General features: G+C 40.1%; 2 protein-coding genes across 2 annotated transcripts in view; one reads left to right on the forward strand and one right to left on the reverse strand.

The window, feature by feature from the left end:
- Positions 1-326: 326 nt before the first annotated feature.
- On the reverse strand, positions 327-8,257 carry commd7 (COMM domain containing 7). Its single transcript, XM_079178776.1, has 9 exons — positions 8,123-8,257; positions 6,456-6,509; positions 6,196-6,298; positions 4,993-5,049; positions 4,868-4,905; positions 3,898-3,988; positions 2,259-2,308; positions 2,105-2,153; positions 327-609 (listed from the first exon to the last, which is right to left on the reverse strand). The coding sequence occupies exons 1-9, from the start codon at positions 8,201-8,203 to the stop codon at positions 533-535; spliced, it is 600 nt and encodes a 199-aa protein (XP_079034902.1). The 5' UTR covers positions 8,204-8,257; the 3' UTR covers positions 327-532.
- A 1,264-nt stretch (positions 8,258-9,521) lies between these two features.
- dnmt3bb.1 (DNA (cytosine-5-)-methyltransferase 3 beta, duplicate b.1) overlaps positions 9,522-21,983 on the forward strand; it is a 30,238-nt gene continuing 17,776 nt past the window's right edge. The window contains exons 1-2 of the mRNA XM_079179989.1: positions 9,522-9,631; positions 16,736-16,844. Coding sequence (XP_079036115.1) covers positions 16,785-16,844 — 60 coding nt within the window. The 5' untranslated portion in view covers positions 9,522-9,631; positions 16,736-16,784. The remainder of the gene's footprint in view (positions 9,632-16,735; positions 16,845-21,983) is intronic.

A 21,983-nucleotide genomic window follows, 5' to 3' on the forward strand; every position in this document is an offset into this window, starting at 1 on the left:
GCTGCTAACAAACCTTTTGTTTTATTCTCTTTTTTTTTTAACAGGGGACATTTGGGTGGAAAAGGTCGATAATTATTCATGCAAAGAAACAACAGCAGCACTGAACTTCATCAAACGGGTTAGGGTGAAGTTAAATGAATCTTCTCTCTTCCTTTTACAAGTGTTTTGGGGGGATCGAGATGCCAAACTTTCCCCACAAGTTTTATCTGAGAGAGAGATAAAGAGCAATTAAGACTTAATTCTCACCTCAGTTCTCAAAAAAACGATGACGAATGACAGAAATGTCCCACATAAATCATTTAAGAACAGCTCAGAGTGCGACTGTTTTCATTTTTTTATTCATGTTTATTTGAGTAGAAATATCTGACAGTAAATAAGATGTGTTGAGCTTCAGTCAGTGTCACGCACTCACACGCACTCACACACTCACACACTCACGCACTCACACGCACTCACACACTCACACACTCACACACTCACACACTCACACACTCACACACTCACACACTCACACACTCACACACTCACACACTCAGCTGAAACACTCCATGCTGGCCTTGGCTCTCTCCATCTCGTGTAGGAAGTTGTAAAACTGCGGGAGCGTCAATTCTGGAAGAGATGAGGGGGAAGAACGCAGGAAACAGTTAGTGGATAACACAGACTGACTGAGTACCACTCTATTACACTACAAAAAAAGATAGTAGTAAGTAAAAGATAGTTTTACTACTCCCTTTCACACTTTGGTATAAACAACAAGGTTTTAAACTATCTTAATCCTGCTTCAAGACAGTTTTCATTTGCTGTTGTAGAAGCTGGTCTGGTATCTATTTAAAGGGAATAGTTCTCTGGGCATGACATTTCTGCATTGCTGGGAATAAACAGTAGAAATGCTTAATAGTTAACATTATAAGTGATCTCTACCATGGATTTAAAAAATGTATTTGTACAGCACCATTCTTAAAAGAAATGCAGCACAAAGTGCTTTACGTTAAGGGAAGATGGACAAAGAATGAACATAAAAACCAGGAGAGAATACCACAATTAATGGAAAATAAGAAGGAAAACTATTTTTACAGGACACCTCACATTGATAGACATCTGTCGTCTTTTGTAAAGTAACGTGGCACATGGACTTACAGTGAGAACCAGCAACGACTAGCAGTAATAACCCCGACTATCAATGAGTCACGTAAGCACTGTTAGCATGAAAGACAATAATAAGTGATATTCTTGCCGTTTTCCTGCACAAGTTAAGAACACAGAAGCGGTGTTAGCATGTATGAAATGCTGCTCTGTTATCAAACCCGATGACGGCAAGGTGTAGCGGTTAGCAATGCCGCCTCACAGACTCTTCTGTGGGGTTGTGACTCTTAAATGGTCTGTAGGTGTGAATGTGAGCGTGAAAGTGTCTCTATATAGTCGTATGTTGTCAGCCAAAGGCTCACAGCGGTGGCTACGGTTAGCAGAAGGCTTGACTATTGTCAACATTTTCTCTCCATCTCTGAGACGCTAGATCTATTGTGTCCATCTTAGTGGGTCAAGCTGCATTATTTTCTCTCACTGATTCTGAAAACTTTGCACTCTGTTTGTATATATAATATTTTTAGTTATAGTTTAACTATTGTGGATTTGTACTTTTTTACTTAGTTAATATTCTTTACTGTTATAATACTAGTTTGATCTTGTTTTTACTATGTCTCCTATACTGCTGTAATCCTGTATCAAGGATTTCCTAATCAAGGATTATAGTAAATGTGCTGCTTGTGTTAAGCAAAACAGCAGCACATATTCACATTTCAATATCGCAAAAAGGAACCTGCAAACCTGATTTACCTCTCAAAATGGTTTTAAATATTTCAACAACTTCCGCTGATCCTCTGCCCCCTGTACATAACTCCTCACTTGCAGCAAAAAGTAAAAGAAACAGTTGCAGTCCATGCGTCTGCCGTGTGTCTCGATTCAAATGTTCATTCATGCTGCTTCACTCAGCTGGCTCTGACATTTTGAGATCCAGTTAGGCAGGAGGTTATTGCCAATACAATAAATTAAGTGAACAAACGTTTTCAGAGCTGTTTTTGGTCAGTAACAGCACACAGTCGCTCACCCATGTAGACGTTTTCAGTGGATATCCCCTTTCTGACCACCAGCTTCAACTGCAGGAGGACAAGAAAACCGTGTTCAACAAAACTGACCAAAGAGCTGTGTGACTGTGTGTGTGTGTGTGACTGTGTGACTGTGTGTGTACAGAGCTCTCAAACCTGCAGAAAGATGTTTCCCACTTTCTGTACTTCACTAGTGCCCACAGTCACTGTGAGGGTCAGAAAACACATCATGTTACTTATTGATCAATGAAAATCACAAACAACAATACGTTCGGGTTTTTTCAATGTTATCGGGAAATTGAAAGTTGATTTTGCAGTATATTGCTACTTTTGTTGCATGTCGTTACCTAATTCTCTCCCGCATTTTCTCAGCTGTTGGGGGTCAAATGTAGGTATAAAATATCCCCAAAGGTAATATTGAATCAGACTATGTGTAACGTGAAATGTGACAAACCCACAGACAACCATCGACTCTGTAGCTCTGCAGAATTTTGTTTGCGTATTTTAGCAGATCTTTAGTTTTAAGGCACTAAAGAGTTCAGCCTCTCCACAGTTCATGAAGAAGCTCTGATAGAGCTGTACTCTACCTGCTCAGCATCACACAGCAGACGGACACAGTTGGAGACTAACTGCTGATGAAAGTGGAGCATGAAGCAGCTAAAGAGCCAGATGTTTTTTCTCAGGAGGCCAAACACGATAATAACTTGAATAGTGTTCATCAAAGAGACACAAACCCTTAAAAGGATGAGTGTGTTGCGTAATGTGTCAATAGGCAGCTACTTGCTAACACATTAGTCGTAACAACTTCATGGTGTAATAACATGTCAGCCTGGTTTTGAGTTAATCTTCCCTGTAGTGGCCAAACATTTCCTTTTTTAACTCGGGCTACTATACCTTTATTTCACACTCCTTTCATTCTATGTTTGCGTCACTTTGGTTATGTTATTGTGATGCATCACAAACATTACTTTCTCCTTAATTCAGAGGTTGCATTACAGTTTATTAAGCGATATTCTCTGGACTTGACTTTGATCATCACCTGTGCATTACTTATGATGGTTTCCTATACACGTATACTGTGTGTGTAAATGTCTTTTGAATGCAACAACTATCATCCAAAAAAGTCATGGATTATGAAGCCGTTTGGTATTTTGTAGCGAGGCCACAACTACATATGCAAGAACGCAAAGGGTCCTGGACTCTAATGCACTTTGTATACATTCAGCATTGTACAAGACTGTCTGATTGAGTAGCAGCCGGTGAGAGAAGCAGTGTAAACATTGGCTATCAGACTTGTCAAGTCTCCACAGATTTCCCAACTGTTCACAGCCGACTCGTTGGCGACATGCAGAGACACAGTCTGCTTGCCTGGCTGACGGTTTTGCATGTCAATAACAGCACAGTCAAGTAAACTACAGATGAGTGCAGCATGAACCGGCACTCCCTGTTCTCTCCCCTCATAAACTAGAGCACTGTGTCTTTTAACATGAAGATCAGCTTAACAATAGCTCAACATAATGCTAATGGCTCTCCGGCTCAGCGTATTAGCATCTCCATTACCTGTGAGTCTTATAGGTTGTATGCATAAACAATGATGCCTGATGGAGACCCATCAGCTGTACACATCAGAGGGGTTTAAATGAGACTTAAGCTATGCTAATAGCTGTTGGACTAGAGCCTCTGTGTTCATGAATATTGGCTGGAAGTCAGCAGGGCTCAGAAATAGACTTAAAGTGAAACTATAATTTTGTCGAGAGCTAAATTTGATGGGATGTCTAGTTTTGCTTCGTTTTACCTCCAAACTTCCACTCCATGTCAACCAGCTGGTTGACCATCAGAGTCTGTCCCACAGCGAGTCTGGACAGCGCTGCATAGTGCTCCCCCCACTGCAAGACAGAAAGAAAGACTCCTGAGATCATAAAATGATCTGGTTTGAGAAGGTCTTTTAAAAAGGACAGAAGGCAACAAGATTAATGTGACTCGAACGGATTAATGTACTGGATTATCTTTAGATTATAAATGCTGAATTGTATCAAGTTTATCAATGTTAATAACTTGTTTTCTATGAATGAGGGTGGTGGAATGCTCCTTACAAGGATAGTTTGGATGTTTTGAAGTGGGATTAGCTAAAGTAGATGGCGTTCAGTACGATCTCAGTTTGGAGAAACAGACAGAAGTACAAGCACAGGAGTAAAAGAATGTACAGCAGCAGCAACATGTATTTTAGACACTTAAAAATATATATTATGAATATTACCTTGCCGTCAGCTCTTTGCGACGGGGAACTGAAGCCGTTATATCGGTCTCTGCTCTCTCGCAGAACACGGGAGTTCCTGGTCTACCGCTGCCTCGGTCGGTTTGTTAGTTTGTGTTTTTGTCAGTGTGGCGTTTTAAAGGGTTAGTTTGAATTCACCAAAGTCAAAGGAGTGTTGTGGCTTTGAAGAGAGCAGAGATGGATGTAATGGCTTCAGGTCGTCGTCAGAAAGGGGCTAACTGATGGTAAGGTAAAGCAGTGAAAAATACTCTAAATACAGCATACACTCGAACTGATTTCTTCAGGTGGCTCCGATATCATTGTCCACAGCAGTACACAGTGCTTTGTTTCCCTGTGCTGGTACTCCAGTCTGTTTCTCCAAACTGGGAACGCGTCGACCGCCATCTACTGCAGGTAATACACCGACTATGAATAACTACCTCATACAAAATCTGAACCTATTTATCTATTCAACCCTTTTATTCTGTTTTCAAATAGAGGTGAACGTTACCTGCTGTGAAAGGTGAGCCGCCTTGTCTTCGCTCAGTCCTGAGGAATCAACAGATAAAGCAGATTTGTTTGTTTTACATGAACCCTCTTTGTAAGCGACTCCTGATAAAGGATTTGGATGTGTACCTAATGTCACAAGGTCTTCTTTGATCTGCTCAGCTGTCAGGTTTTTCTTCAAGGCGCCTGAGGAGAGAACAGACACAATCACCGTCAATGAGAGAGAAACTTAAAGCTGAACATTCATTAGTATCAAGTTGAGTGTCGTGGTAAAATTCTAAACGGCTGCATTCATGTCTGTATTGTCTTAAAAACAGATACTACAGGTGGCATGGTTGCACAATTAATTTACAAACAGAAAAGGAAAATCCAAGTTTATACAACTACTACTACTACTACACTAAAACGTTGTAGATTGATTGGATTATTATTATTATTTGCTCAGCTAAATCTTCATGAGATTGATACCACTCTCATGTTTATATGCTAAATGTAAAACTCCAGCCAGCAAGTGTTTATTTTATCTTACCATAAAGACTGGAAGCAGGGGGAAACAGATAAACACAGATACAAATCAAAGCTTTGTACGGGTTGTATTACATCATACTACAAGTAAGAGTAAGTGGTTTTACAAGGGTTTCACGTGCTGGAACTTGTCGTACTTGTATTTTGGTTTTTATACAGATTAAGTGAGCTATAAGTGTCACTTAGTGAGCTTTAAAAGTATTTACAGGCTTAAGTTACATATTTAGCATACAGACATGAGAGTGGTATTTATCATCTCATCTAACTTTAAGGGAACTTTAATATTCTACTCCAGGTGCAAACTGCACCTGGAGTAGAATATTATGAGGCAATTATCCTTATTACCTTCCAGACTCCTTTGACAAAAACATTCATAGTACCTCACAGAACACGGGAGTTGCTGCTGCATCGCTGGGTTAGTTTGTATGTGTTATTGTGTGATTATGGTGAATCCAAACTAACCCTTTAAAACATCAAAGTCACACAATAACACTAACTAACTAACCGATCAATGCAGTGGTACTCCAGCAACGCCCGTGTTCTGTGAGGTCAATTTTGTGTTTGGTCAAAGAAGTCTGGCGACTTTGAAGAGAGAGAACAGATAAGGGATTCAGTTCCTCGTCAGGCTGCGCTTGTATGACGCTTTAGTCTTCCGACCCATGTTTGCATTCTGGGTAATGTAGGTTATCGCCAACAGAAGTAGAAATGTATAAGTATGGTAGAAAACTAAATTCTCTCCATTTAATGTGTGACACCTGTGAATAACTGGATTTATTATGTTTGTATGGATGTGTGTGTGTTTCCCACCCTGTGGCACCAAGAGGACGCTCTTCATCAGGTTCTTCAGAGGACCGGCACTCATCCCATGTTCCCCTGCAAACTCCCCGAGCAGCTGCATGAACCTCTCCGTCTACACACACACACACACAGACAGAAATACATGCCTTAATTTGCACACACTTACAATAGGACAGGGGATGTTTTTCCTCGGTTCAGTTACCATGGCTAATCACGGAGTCCAAAATCCCATTAACATCAGAATTGTGCGAGTGTGCGTGCGTGCTCACCTCTTTAGGCTCCAGCAGGAACTGGAACAGAATTTCAATCAGACGAAGAAATTGCTGCACAAAAGGAAAACATGAAAGTCGTTGTTCATGTCTGAATCTGTGTTTGGTTCGTTGGAGAAAATAAACTTTGAACAGCTCTTTGTATGAAGAAAGGCAAAAACAAGAATCACACGCGGGGACATTCTGTCCATAGCTGTGAGGTGATTTTGGTATAAGACTTTTAAATGATGTGCTTGACATCTAATGAAGCTGTGTGTGCATATAGAAACTGTTGACTCATTCCAAATCATTCCAAAAATGCAGTCTGAAAGTCCCTCCATACATTTCTACACCTAAAGTAAACACACACTTTCTTCCGGACTATTTCTGCAGTTTCATATAATACGACTTTGACAAACTGCTAAAAAAATGTGCTTTGTCTGAAGATCACAGCAGAGTCGTTAGATTTCAGTCTACCGAGTGCTGTCTTACGATTACATTACTGATGTTGAATGCACTAATTTTAAGTTATTTTAGGACTCATTTCTGAATTAACTCAAGATACTAACATTTTCTAATTTCAGCTTCATGTTTTCAAGATGACTTTTTTTGAAGATATGTAATAAAGTGAGACTGATGTACTGAAGTAATATATCAGTCGTTAAGTAACACAAAAATTGCAGTACAGAAAGTAGTCTTGAGGTAATTTAGAAACAGTGTCACTGTTTGAGTGTTTATCTTTTGTTAAAAAAAAACTAATCTAGGGAATCTGTATCATGATTGTTCTTTATGTAAAAAAAACTAAACAATTACTATCGATGTTTTAATATCCTCATTGTTGGTATCGGTCTCAAGAATCCAGTATCGGTCGGGCTACGTTAAACTTTGATGGGCACCTGGAGCTTGATAAGCATTTTCATTCTAGTATTCTATGAACTACAACAATGGTGGAATGCAACGAAGTACATTTACTGTAGCGTACAATTTTGAGGTACTTGTAATTTGCTTAAGTATTTTAATTGTATGCTACTATATACCTCTGCTGCACTACATTTATTTGATAACATTAGTTACTTTGCAGATGTTGATTATTGATACAAACTATAAATTAACTAATAAATGATGATGTATTATTATAGGTTAAGCTAACCAGCTGTATAACGTGATTAAGAGTGTCTTCACCTTTACCAGGTGCCACATAAAAGTGATAAACACACACCATGTATTATAATTTATAATAAAATGTATATTATTCTGAAACGGCCCTCCTGCATAATGAGTACTTTTATATTTGGCAGCCTACATTTTGATGCAAATGCTTTTGTACTCTTACTTATAACTGAGTATTTTCACACTGTAGTATTACTACTTTTACTGAAGTAAATGATCTGAATACTTCTTCCACCACTGACACAGTCTGTTGTCACGTGATTCACACGCGCTATCGATTGGTGTGTTTACTGACAGCGATGGATAACGAGATAAATCCCGCAAATTAACAACCACGCATCCTCTTTTATTCATCTTTGAAGCCTCAAAAACTATGACAGCTATTCACGAATATGGTCCAAGGAGAATGAAACGTCAGAAACGAGCTGAGCTCAGAAATACAGCTCAGTTAGCAAACATTAACGTTAACTAAACTGATGGTTTATCCCTGTCGGTAAAACAAACATTGCAGTATTTACCTGCTCGTTGAGTTTGTTGAGGTTCTGGAAGTCGGTGCTGACAGAATCCGGTAAAACGTCTTTAGTGAAGTGAAGCTGCATCTTTTTATTCTGCGAAACCTTCAGTGCTGCTCGGCTGTTCCTTCTCCACTTCCTGGTTTACTTGTGCGCATGCGTGGCCAAGTGCTCTGTATTTACTAAAATCGAATTTGAGAGAAACTAAAGCAGAAATAAAGTTATTTTATTCATCATAGAAAGGTGGTAAAGACTCAATTAAAACTATGGGTATAAGAATATTAGATACAGTTTATTTCAGTATTTTTGATAATACTATAGTACTTTTTCATAAGTAACATTTTGAATGCAGGACTTTTACTTGAAACATAGTATATTTTACTACGGTGGTATTACTAGTTTTACATGAGTAAAGGATCTGAGTACTTCTGCCACTACTGGTCGAAGGAAAAGTGGTGGAAGGTATTACATTTACTTAAGTAATGTACTAATGTAGAATTTAAGGGATTTTACACTACAGGCAAATATTGTACTTTGTACTACTTATTTATAGACTGTGGTTGTTCTACTTTTAGTATTTTAATACTTCTTCCCTCACTGGTTGTAGTTCAGTAGTAGCACAAAGTATTATAAAAAGAAAGTATTTAAGCAAATATAAAAGTAATTTGTAAATAGTACTAAAGTACAGTTAAGAATATGTCTGTAGTTACTTTCCACCACTGCCTTTGACAGACAATCGCTATCCTTAGAAGTGATCGAATGTAATTACTGTAAATACATTTATTTAAGTACAATTTTGAGTTACTTGTACTTTGAGTATTTTCATTTGGTACTACGTTATTCTTCTAATATTGTACTTTTTACACCACTGCGTTTATCTGACAGCTTTAGTCCCTTTGCAGACTCAGATCATTACCACAAAATATAAATAAAACAATAAATGATCATATATTATTGCAGTATATACATTTGTACTTTACTTTACTAAGTATTTTAAGTAAAATATTTGAGTACTTGAGTACTTCTTCTACCACTGATTATTCATCCTCATTTGGAAATGTGTAAAGCATATACAAATACATAGTGTTCTGTTCAGCAACAGTTTGGCCGCACTGGGGAAAGTCTCTAGGGAAATATGGTAAAGCGAGGTTTACTGAGACCACACAGGGGCAGCGAGAGTGTTGTAGGTGGTGAGTGGAGTAGTTCCTGTTCTCATGTTTAACCTGCGGGAACAGAAAATGGGAGTTGACATTCCCACCTGAGGAAAGCCTCGATCGCTCTTACCGGCCAATCTGCTGTCACCTCTACGGGTCGGCTACAATAACATGAGCCAACCCACAGCGAGGCTCAGTCAGTGCACAGTGAGACAGACGCAGTGAGCACGAGAGAGAGAGAGAGAGAGAGAGAGAGAGAGAGAGAGAGAGAGAGAGAGAGCTCTGCAGCAGCATGCTTCAACAGAGTGAACAACTCATGCAAGAGGACTGACCGACTCCTGATCCGTGCTTCAAGTCCAAGGTGGTTGTTTTTTTAATTAATACCCACTTTTCCCCACAACTTTGACTCTACAGACAGCCAACACACCTTCCGTGTCATTCCAGCCGTGGATACGTGTAAGAAGCGTGGATGGTTATGTAAGTTTCCCACCCGGTAGGGCGTTTTTTTGCAAGAATTTACCGAGCAAATAATTTCATGTAGAAACCCCACATTTTACATTTGTTAAACCATATATGACAAATGTCTGACGCTGTTTGCGGAGGCTGGCTCGCTGTAGATGGTGTGCTTTCCCTGCATCTCCTCGTGCACTTGTAAAAGTTTGTAGCTCGGCAGTCTTGTTGCCCATGTGCGGCGAACAGGGCTGCAAAAATGTTGAACCCGAGGCAGTTCAACCAAGTATCTTTAAAATGACCATGCCGACGCTCGTGATGCGTTTATAACGCATTTATTATAACATTCCTATAATAACTGAATTGAATGCGTCTGTAGTGCACATTGTGTCTATGGCTTTTTATTTCAGTGATAGTGCATCTCCTCACATTATAGAGTTTACGGTAACTTTTTTTTTTGTTGCTTCACAGTATCCATTGTTATCGTATAGTTTGTATTTCTGCAAGAGTTTAACGGTGCTGCTGGTTCTGAGTGGGGCGTTTGAAGCGATTTTTCGTGCTTAATATGTTGTTATAGTGCTGTTATTACGACTTGAAACTGTGTGCTGGTGCAGAATAGTGATCTTACACGAACCCTGTGTGTTGTCCCTGCAGGGTTAAAGGATTTACCTGGTTTAGTTGCATGTCTTTTAAGGAATTGTACGATGGGAATTTGACTGTGTGTTTCCTGGTTTTGAACGCGCTCCGGTGTTTGAACATGTTCTGACGGTGCAGGTTTACCGGATGAACTTCCTTCTTCTAGGATTACGACTCTCTTGTCCCTCAGTGATTTATTAGTAGAGTTTGCAGCAGGGACACATGTTTGTGCAGACAAATACAAAAGTATACTCATTCATTTTGGAGTCACTTTAAAATGCAGAAAGAAGCCACGCGGTGGAAAGCGAAGGGGAGGAGTCACTCAGAGGTGAATGATAAAGTTAATCTAAGGGAATATTGACATAATTTAGGGCAAATATATATATCTATATATATTAGTGCATTTATTCTAGCATAAATTGACAAGACTTCAACTAATACTATTTGATTATACAAAAAAAAACACAACTGTAAGAGTTTAACTGGCCTCAGATTTAGCATTCAAAACATTTCTAATATTCCAAGAATAGCTGCCAAACTAGCAGAGATGGGCAAAAATACATCAAAATGTATTTTGATACAAAATACAAAATACCCCCAAATAAATGTATTACAACAAAATACAAAATACAAAATACTGGTGCCAGAAAATGTAACAAAATACATGTATTTTGTATTTAAAATATAGAAAATACTTTTTTCTGGATTTTCTTTTTTCTCACAATTTGGTATAGCAGAGCATTCAGGTTTGGGCTATAATGTACACAAAGCTCTGGTGAACCCCACAAAAAGGAAGAACAGTCACAGAACGTCAGTGTAACTAAGCAAAGCTATTGAAAGACAACTTGATTATGTAAATAATATATTTTTTTATTAATGGGACTTAACAGCCCATAAACTTTGGCTTTGTATCAACAAGAAAATATTCATCACATATGACATACAAGCTCCCAATCTCCCTCTTCCTATAGCTAGCTACTCGACTGATAAGTTAACTTGCTAAACACTGGCTATGCACTAGCCTAGACCGCATGCTAGCGTCATTAGCATGTTGGCATCGATGGCTAGCTTAATATTATAACTATCACCATGTATATACAATAGGCTATGTAGCCAGACCCAGACATAAATTATACATCAAGCTAGTTGACATCTGTCACACTCAGATACAATATTTAACTTGACAGACAATCAGCTGAACTTGAAGATCTGAAGACTGAACTCTCAACTGTTTTTTGATTCTGGAGAAAGTATTTTGAGTATTTTAAATACAAAATTACTCCACTCTAAAGTATTTTGTTACAAATTACGTTAGATTTTTAATCGGCCCTATCAAATACAAATTACAAAATACTCAAAAGTAATTGAAATACGTATTTCAAATACAAGTAATAGAAATACTGCCCATCTCTGCAAACTAGATACATCTTTATTATTACTGTGCTGAAAACAATGACAATCTGTTAAGCAACTCTTAACAAGTAAGTGAGTAAAGTAAGTAAAAAAAGTTCCACTAAATATTAAACTGAATGAAATATATATACCAAGACAAGGACATGTTTATTTTCCTTGTCAGTTAATCACAATTAATCGTTTAGTGTATAAATAGACAGACGGTAGTAGAAAAAAGCCACCCATTACATTGTATGTTTTAAATCTTATTTCAAACAAAAAGTCTTTAATAATCTGAATAGACTATTCGGTTTCTGATGAGTTTTTTCTGATTAACATCGACTTAATCTTGAGAGGACGGGATCTGATATGTTCTGTTTATATTGTCTGAATTTAACTGGAAAAGATGATTGTTGTGCTGTGATTAACTAAGACCTGTTGTGTCTGCCTCTTGGAGAGCAGTTCACTGCAGTTAGTTTGCTGCAGGGGTTTCAACTGTCTGGCAGTTAAGTTCTATAGCTGAGGTGTGTTTCACTCTGTGACCCTCTGACTATCCTCATTTATCATATTAATATTGAAACTGGTTTTCAGGAGAAGATGACATTTTTTAATCATATTAAACCACCAGAGCTGTCTATGGCTTCTCTTTAGCGTTGGCATACATTTTCACATTCACAAATTACCGAGGATTTAACGTCAAGCATCAGGACACATGAGGCAGGGCACTTCCAGCTTGTAAAGAAGGACATTTGAGGAAGAATGTACTGCAGGGACTATAACAGTAGTATAGATGGAGGGTTGGTGCATGATGGGTGACTTCTAGCAGGCCTGTAAAAGATGGATGTCAGCTTAGTAAATGGAAGATAGGGGAGTTCTTCTTTGTTGTCTGTTATAAAGAGAAATGCAATAAACTGGATTTAGTCCCTCATCACATTTGAATGGGATCTCTTCAGGACCAGTATGCCCAGGAGGAGCACTTGCAGCAACCAGTAAGTCATTACATGTACATATAAGCAGGTGAGCATAGAAAGCAAACGTAAACGTGTCCCGTAGACCGTATAGAAGAAGTGGACACAGTCACAGTGAGGGCACCCACTGGTTTATCCACTACGGTTTTGAAGCCTTGAGTTTGCCGTTTTGTATGTCGCAATCTTGGTTTCTGGTCATCGGCATCTTGTTTTTTTTGGAACCAGAAGTGATACGAGAGGGTGAAGCTGAGTACAACCCAACGCAGAATACATCATTTTTAGGTGCCCAAACTTTCATGAACTGAATACGGAAGTGAAAGAGTTAAAGTTCTAAGAAGAAAATACAGACAACTCCCAGACCGGACAAACGATCACCTGGTATCAGGTTATCAGTATGAATCAATTGAACCTTTTCTCTCCATTAATCTGCCAATTTCGATAGCCTGGTCCGCTTCCTGTGCTCTTTTTTTCCTTAAATATAAAATGTTTACAGTTGACAGCCTGCCATGAATCAATGGAACTGAACCACTGAATCTTTATAATTACATCGGCAAAGACACCGTGTTTAACGTGCTGGTACGTGACCCACTTAAAGGGGTCAGGATCAGCTCCGATACGGATCAGTGCATCCTTATACACTTAGTCCAGTTAGTTGTCTTTAGCTGTAGTGCACTGAAGGAGTTATGTCTGTTAACAAAAGGGCATCGTTAGCTTGGTAAGAAAATATATACAATTATTTTACTAGTAATTTAATCTCTAATCTAGTAATGTTTATGGTTTTGGTGTTGCAATTCAAAATGTGTGCTTCTGATCCAGTCTTATGAGTGAGTGGATGATTTACTGTATGAATGCAGTCTGTACAATAGGAAACAAAGTAGACAATGTATGAACTGTAGGACTGGATCTGAGCCTGAAGGGGCCATAAAATACATGACAGACAAGGAATGCAGCCCCCAGTGAGAGACCCTGAGGAGCATACCCTTTGGGGAGTGAACAATCCCCTCTTGCAATGCGGTCCCTAATCTCTCGCCACCAGACACAACTTTGATGTGAAGCCCCCCCCCCCCCCCTCTCGTACGTTTTGTCCCCTTTTCCTGGGCCCCTCACTCCTCTCTGCCCCTCAGTCTTTCCTCAGTTCTTCTAATTCATTCTCACTTCTCCGTTTCTAAAAGTTGAAACACGTTTCCGCAAAGATACAGTCGTAAACACTTAAATAGAAAGGTTCAGAGCAGTATCGACACACACGTTGCTTAATTGTCATTTTCAAACAAAAAGCTGATTGGATGAGCAAGAAGGGAAAACAGCAAACAACCACTGACACAGTAAACAGTAACGCTACAAGGTGTTAAGATGGCAAAAGCATTCATTCATACATATGGGGTTGGGTGTATTCTACTTTTTGTAATTTAATGTTTATGGTTTTAGGGAGAACTATACATTCATATCACAGCAATCTAAGAGCTGGTACTGCAGTACCTACAATTGATATACAAAAAACTAGTCTGATTGTACAGAAGTCAATAATAAAATGACCCTACTTCCCACTTGATTTATTACATCAGTAAACACGAGTTCATGGTCTCAATCACTAGTTTCAAGACTTCTTCCATACAGCATGATGTTCATTTAGTAGATTATGGTCGCATTTAGATATAAATAGACGATAAAGCAGGGTATGCTTTAGGTCGAGACTACCTTGTGATTCACGGGTTGCTACCACATTTCTATCTGGTCCGAGAGTTGTGCGTGTTTTCGTCTAACTTTAACCCCTTCACAGTGCATTTTCAGTTCATGAAAGTTAATTGAAACATTTCGGTTGCCTAAAAATGTCCTATTCAGTGTTCGGTTGTACTTAGCTCTTGTGTCACTTCTGGTCGACAACGATCAAAATGTTGAACTCGAGGCTTCAAAACCATAAAATGTGCATTTTTGCACTTCCGGTTTGTCTCAACGTTCATGTTTTTTTTTATATGGGTTTTTGATTAGATGCCTGAAAAAAGGTTTGTGTTTAACAAAAGCTTAGGGGATCTTTATCATTTTGTTCTACAAAATAAATGATGTCTTATGTCTTATGGCTAAATGACAATACTAAACATCATCATGCCAAACACTAGTCTTCTCTCAGCTCAGTGGTGGTGACGTGAAGTCATTCGGTGTGGTTAGTTTATAGCCTAACATTAGGCTTTTACCCGCTCAATTATGTCGATGAGGCATGCAGACTTCACCAGGTTGGTCGTTTTTAGAAACGAGTCATAAGTAAGTGCTCGCAAAGGTAACGGTACCAAATCTGCAAATGTCCCCTGCAGAAACAAATCCAGATCTGAATGATAGTTAGCAGCAGGCACCTGTTTGGTCTGCCTTTTTGTGTGCAGGTCAAAGGTCAAAGGCGGGAAGAGAAGGAGTGTGTGTTGACATCCCTTTGAGTCATGAACTCCTTCACCTCTCTCCAGCCGGGTGAAGGGGAGAGTCCCTGAACTCAGATTATTAATATGTAGCCTATTGATGTCAGAGACGGTTTGTGTCAGTCAGAGGGCACCAACCTCTGCACACAGAACAACGTGACTTCCTCCTGCCAGCCACCACAGACACTTTACTCATGCTGTGGGGACATTAATCTGTTCAGACAAGTCACATTGTAGGAACTCACCTTCCTTTTTCGGGGACAAAAAGCAGCTCCTCACAACATAGAAACATTACATTTAGCGGCAAGAGTCGATGCATGTTGCTGTAATCGCTCCTCCTGTCCTGTCCAAACACGCCACGAAGAGGTAACCAAGCATCATTTAGAGCCTCCTAGTGAATAAGTGGTTGAAATTTGTAATGCTGAATGCTTTGAGTTTGTGTTTAAGACTGAAACTAATTCACAACTTATTTTTATTCGATTTAGTGTAGAAAATACTACAATATACCAATTTCCTAGTCTCCAAAATAACATGCCATTTGTTGTAGACTCTGACGCAGAAGTATTGATTTAATTCTGGTCATTTTTGAGGCTGTACACTGCAAACAAAAGTTAGTGAGATCATATTTTGAATTGGATTAACTTGTGCTGACTACACAAGAATGAATTGAACATGCAGGTGGTTGTACTTATTTTCTCCTGCATAATCACTTTCTTTTTCCCCTCTAAGAGTTTTCTTTTTTTTGTTACTGTTTCTATGGATTTCCAGGCAGATTAACGTGAGTAAAACTAAAACTGACAGTCGGCAGGCTACCTGAGGTCTGCAGGTCTCTCTGTCCAGGCTTGTTTGACAAAGCTATTGACCTGTCACCTCCTTGAAATTTAAACTAAAACATGCACACACACACACACACACACACACACAAACACACACACACACACACACACACACACACACACACACACACACACACACTTACATCCAAATCAAAATATTCATTCATGTACAGCAGCGTGGAGGCTCCAAAGAATGTGCATTCACACAATGAAAAGAAGAATGTAGAAGTACTGCATACGTAATGCATGTACAAACGCATACACTGTCACTTATTTTGTTCACTCACACACACACACACACACATTCAGACAGGCTTGTGTATCTGTTTATCTCAGGATTGTAAGGGCTTGTCAGATCTGCTCCTACTCACTCATGGATAACAGGAGAGGCCCGCGTCATCCTCTCCTCTTCCAGTCTTTCTCTTTCGGTTTGAGCATCGGCCTCTGCACTTTTTCAGTCACACAGCTGTATTTCTGGTCATTAAATACTGGCCATTAGAGATAATTTAATGCACATTTTGTATCATTGTATAGTGAAATATTCAGGAGATGAAAATATAATGTTTTGTTTAAGTTGAATTGGTTTCATTGAGAAAATTCTGAATGGATTTATAAGAAAGCTCTCAGATTTTGGCTGCAAGCTCAGAAGCTGACAGATGATTTTCAAAAGCACACAAACATAAATGACGACGCTGTGATATTGACTGTTGATGATCCACAACACCAGGTCATTAGTCCTGTTTTATTTTCTGACTGTTTCCTTGTTTTGTGTTTGGTCCAGGTTTGAAAAAGACTCAGCACAGCCTCTGGACCAGTCGACTGCAACAGCGATGCCTTCCAACAAATACTCTGCTGCTATCATGGATGATAGCAACAACATGACAGCCACGGTGAGTCACACACACACACACACACACACACACAGGTTACAGCCATGAGAGGTCACAGTGTGCGCTTACCTTTGTCTATATGGAAAAAGAAAGTTAAAGCCATTTACAAAAACCACAGTCCCTCGTATTAACACCCACGTACACACACACACACACACACACACACGACCACTCCCTGAACCTTTCTCTGTGCCAGCTGTTGTTTTAAACAAGTGTGTGTGTCGATGCCAAGGCAGATGCCCGGACAAGAGTGCCAGCATGTTATATGGGCGTAATTAAGAATGCATGTTGGCTGTGATGGTGTGTGCACGTGCCACACACACACACACACACACATACACACATACACACCACAGCTGCATCTACACACAAAGAGGATATGTGGTATAGATAGAAGGATGGAGGCAGTAAACAGGGCAGGGAGGAAGGAAGGAGGCAAGAAAAAGGATTTATGGAAGGATTGAGGACAATGGCTTCTTTATATGATTTCACGCACGCACAAACACACACACGCATATGTTTACTGATTCACATGCTGCCCTCAAGTCGTGTTTACCGTGCTAACGAGAAACGTCCATATGAACACTCCCCTCTTTGTCAGATTCACAACCTCGTAAGTGGACATTTTCTGAAAGCTGAGTTTTCTCCAGACGTGTTGGCTGACATCAGGAATGGTCCTTGGAAGCTCATTTTTTGAAGGAGGGTTAGTTAATGTATTATAGTGCTGCAACGGATCACAAATCTCACGGTTCGGATCGGAGTCATGGATCTGATCACAGATCGGATCAGCACAAACGAAAAAAGGGATTTTATTTTAATCTTATTTTCACTGCTGCATTTCTTTTGAAATGTATTTGACTTGATTTGATGCATCCTATCAACTGATATGAATGTGCATGCTGCACAAATGGGTACTCATTTTAATATCTTTAACTTTATCTTGATCACTGTTAGGAGTGGTTGGTAGATTTTGGAAGCTGTACCCGACACAGAGAAAGCCCGCAGTAAGGTTACACCCTCGGGAAGACGTTCTGCATGATGGCTGAAAAACACTTATTTCGGTGACCTGTAGTGATTTAGTCTCCAGTATTATTGTAATTATCCCCCCCTTGCATTTCCCGCCTTACGTTACCGGCGCGCTGGCTTGCTAAATAGTTAGCTTCTGTGGCTTCCATACGGTGACAGTACACTCACAAGCGTCCATGTTGTCGTTGCCGAGCCACTTGAACGCCAAGCAGTTCGTCTCCACGAGCTCACGAGTTCCATTTGAAGGCAGCAACACGAGACACTTTCACAATCTGTACACACACTTTTACTCTCTGTTTCATATCTACCCACGCACACACATGCTTATGTGCACACACACTTACAACCACAGACACACACACACACACACACACACCTAATGAGGCTCCTGTCGTACGTTACTGCTGGTTCCTCTTTTTCAGTCTCATATATCACTCCGTCTGAGGGGGACACTTCCTTCTCTCCGCCATCTGCCTTCCTTTTCTTTCCTTCTCTCTTTTCTCTCCATCTGTCCTTTTTTCTTCTTCCTTATGATCACAACTGTAATCCCTCTCTTCTGTGTATTGTTTGCCCATCTCTACGTCAACCGGCTTAGCGGCACATCCTCACATGTGTGATATGAAGACTGAAGGTATTCGTTTCAAGTTTAGACAGCTTGACAGCAGGCGTGTCATTTTTTAACCCAACATGGAGGACAAATCCTAAAAGAGTAACTAAACCCCAAACCAGCTGAAAAACAATGATAAAGGATATCAAGTGACTTGCTGATGGACTCAGGTCTTCATCTTTACATTTAAGTGCAAAGTTAATGAATTCTACATCTTGTGTTCACATATGCATAGTGAGTGCTCTCTACCGGTAGAAACATGGCTACTGCATACGTTTTTTGCTATTAGCTGATCCAGAGGCAGGTGACGAGTATGGAGGCAGCTTTGTCACCAACAAACCCCCCCTTACCCGCTCGCTCCTATTAAACCAGCGTGTCCCCTGCGTCTAGGAAGGAAGCGCGCATCTACACTCGATAGTGCCCACTCGTCTGAGCACCACTTAGCTCGCTGACGTTACAGCTCAGCCGAGGAGGACGGCGTTAATGTTTTAATGATGTTTAACAAGTAGTACTTGTGAGATGGACTCTCGTCCACGAGTAGATGCACGCTTTCAGTAGAAGGAAAGTAGTTCCTACACGATGATCATGATTTGTGGTAAAGAGACACTCCTGTTGCGTATTTAAAATGTATATTTTGGCACATTTTTACAGCCACAAACTCGACAAACTCGCACCACAACAGTCTCGATTGATAAATAGCGCAGGTAACACCGATTTTTGATTTTGGGATTAACTGTCCCTTTAAGGAAAACAAACTTCTGCACTGATTTCACTGTAGAAAATACATACTCAAAAGTATTGAGGAGGACGGGAGATGCTGCGCTTCCTTCAACTCTCTACTTGTTGTACATTTTGCAAGCTTGCGTTGTCGAAGAGGTTTACAGCCTCACAGACAAAAGAAAACTTAAAACAAGCTGTAACAATCTTTGCCAACAAAAGATCACACTCTCAGAGCCGTGGCAGTTTACTGCACGCAGCGTTTTGGGGGCAGTCCTGTCCAAGTGTTAGCCGTGTGCCGCTTCTAATCATTTAGGCCTCGCTAAGATGTTTTGACAGGCCGGAGCCGGAGCGCCGCGGGGCAGACTGTTGTTCGGTGTGGAATGTGTGCTTGACGTAGGTTGGTGAAATCTGCACAATGCAAGACTTAACATACTGCTTTAGCAAACACACGCCGAGTCATGGAGAGTGCAGGATGCATGAGACACATGTTCCACACACTTGACACGATGGTAGCGGTGATTGAAATAGTTGCAGGCACAGTACTTGTGCTAGAAAGGAGGGAGACAGAGGGGGGAGAAGAGGGTAACTTGTGTTACTTTAACGCTTCATTGGGCATGTTCGTGTCTGCCAGCAGCACAGGGGAGGAGGAGTGATGGATACCAAGGAAGGCAGGTTAATGGAGGATAATGATGATGGTAATAGTCACACAGCCACCGGGCCCACATCAAAACCCATTTTCTGTTCTGGTCCTAAACTACAGGATTTGGAATGAGCAGTGAACCATTTCACACAACTGTGATTTAACTGACGCTCTCACCCAGAGAAAGGAGAGGAGAGGATTAATTCTTCAAAGACGGGGGGATGTGAAGACAACTTGTGACCGAAAGAAGTCATGAAACAAACTTATCTCAGCATGTTTCTGTCATGTTTTTTTAGCTTTTACTCTCCAATAATTTTGCAAATCTGCCGTCTCTGCTTTTTTTCACTGTGTATTTACTGTTTATTTAGGGAGAGAGAGAGAGAGAGAGAGAGAGTAGGCAGTAAAGATTTAAACAAAATTAGTTGAAAATAGAAAATAAGAGAGGAGTGGTAACATGAAAGTTGGGACGATGTAGAAAGAGAAAAGGAACAAGAGGGTCCAATTTTGAATTTTAAGTGAATTTTCTATTGTTGCAAATAGTAAATTTCAGTCTGGTTGGAGCAAATATAATAAAGCTTTATGTGATCACTAAACTCATCGCTAAATGACTGAGAGAGAAACGGATCAAGTTCCTCGGGACTTTTTAGAAATGTGTCAAAGTTGTCAAAGTTCTTCTTGCACGTGAGCTACAATGTTGGCCGCATTTAAAGGAACAGTTTGACATTTTGGGAAATTTCGATTCGCTTTCTTGCCGAGAGTTAGAAGAGAAGAGCGATACCACTGCACATTTTATAGTGCAGTAAATACAGAAGCATACATTTATGTGGTGCTGAAAAGAGGAAGGTTACATAATAGAAGCAGAAGCAGGTCATCACCTTGTCTGTCGGTCTGTCTGCTCAGAGGAGGATGAGTTATGCGTCGAGTAAAACCTGAAAGACACAAATTAAGCCAGAAAGTCACCGCAAAGAGCTTTTCAGCAGGTGTGTTCATCCTTTAGCCGCTGCAACAAAGATTGTCTAAGTTAGAAAATGTATACAACAAAGTTTTGGCAGACACTATAAAATAATGTCTCACATCTTTATTAGTCATTATGTGAGACAAAACATCGCTCGAAGCACTTTTCTACCTGGAGCCAACAATGAAGTCTTGCTGTGGAGGTTCACTCTCACTGCGTCTTTGTGTCTTGGCTTTCTTTCTGCTGCAGCTGAGGAGTAGCCTCTTTCACTGGATTGCCATTGGTTGGATTAAATGTCTTCAAGGGGCCATGCCTTAGAACAAAAGGTCTGCGATTTGAAACAGTCACAAAGAGAAAATTACCCAACCAATCAAAATCGAATGTTCAGGCGGGAAAATGTTGAATCTGAAGCTCTAGAAATAGAACCAACTGTTGATGATGTCATATCTTTTGTTGATTATTTCTAAGCTGGATGGAAAAGTTACAAATGAAGGTGGACGCAGGTTCAAGTCCGAGAGGTTTCCGTGGATGTTATCGGTCCCAAGTTGTCCTGCAGAGCCATTTTTCTGTCAACATCAGAAGGCCTTATTGGGTGTAAATATATGAATGAGAAACAGGAAGCTGCTTAATTGAGCCACAAGGTCAGTCTATCTCCCCTGAAGTCGTTTTGGTTTTCTACGTTCCAATGTGTTAGTTAGTGTAAGAGGAGTGTGCATGTGGCAGCCGAGGCCGCTAACGTACAGCTGTGCTGCAGGGACTCAGATGTCCTCCAGCTGTGATCTTTCATCCTTGGCTGTTAAAATATCAGAGAGGGTCACGGAGGTCAGTTTACTTTATGCCCATTTTCATTTAACACAGTCCAGTCAAGAAGAGACTGAGTGAACCTTTTTCAGATTTAAGGCTCAGGAAGAGTCACTTGTCCAACTGTTATCCACTGAAAAGCTGCCTCAGTTCAAGCAAAATGTGAAGATTCCAAAAGCCGAATGAATGAATGGACTGAAACTGCATCGATTTTCACCGGGATTGTTTCTTTTTTCTACAAATGAAGACCACATAAAAAAAAAAAACATAGTGAGCTACATCTGGCCTGAAAACCACTGCTTACCATTCAAACCCATTGACCTGGACACTCTGCACTGTTCTCTGCACACTGCAATTGTCTGGGCAGATGGACGACTCTACACAGTAGTC

The sequence above is a fragment of the Pholis gunnellus genome (genome assembly GCF_910591455.1).
Source record: "Pholis gunnellus genome assembly, chromosome: 2".
NCBI classification, from domain to species: domain Eukaryota; kingdom Metazoa; phylum Chordata; class Actinopteri; order Perciformes; family Pholidae; genus Pholis; species Pholis gunnellus.

Excerpts from the sequence above, each read along its gene's own strand:
- commd7 (XM_079178776.1), bottom strand. The coding sequence starts at position 8,203 with ATGCAGCTTCACTTCACTAAAGACGTTTTACCGGATTCTGTCAGCACC. Across the intron at positions 5,050-6,195 it reads CGTCCTCTTGGTGCCACAGG|GCGCCTTGAAGAAAAACCTG; the intron begins GTGGGAAACACA and ends TTCTCTCCTCAG. Across the intron at positions 610-2,104 it reads CACTGAAAACGTCTACATGG|AATTGACGCTCCCGCAGTTT; the intron begins GTGAGCGACTGT and ends CATCTCTTCCAG.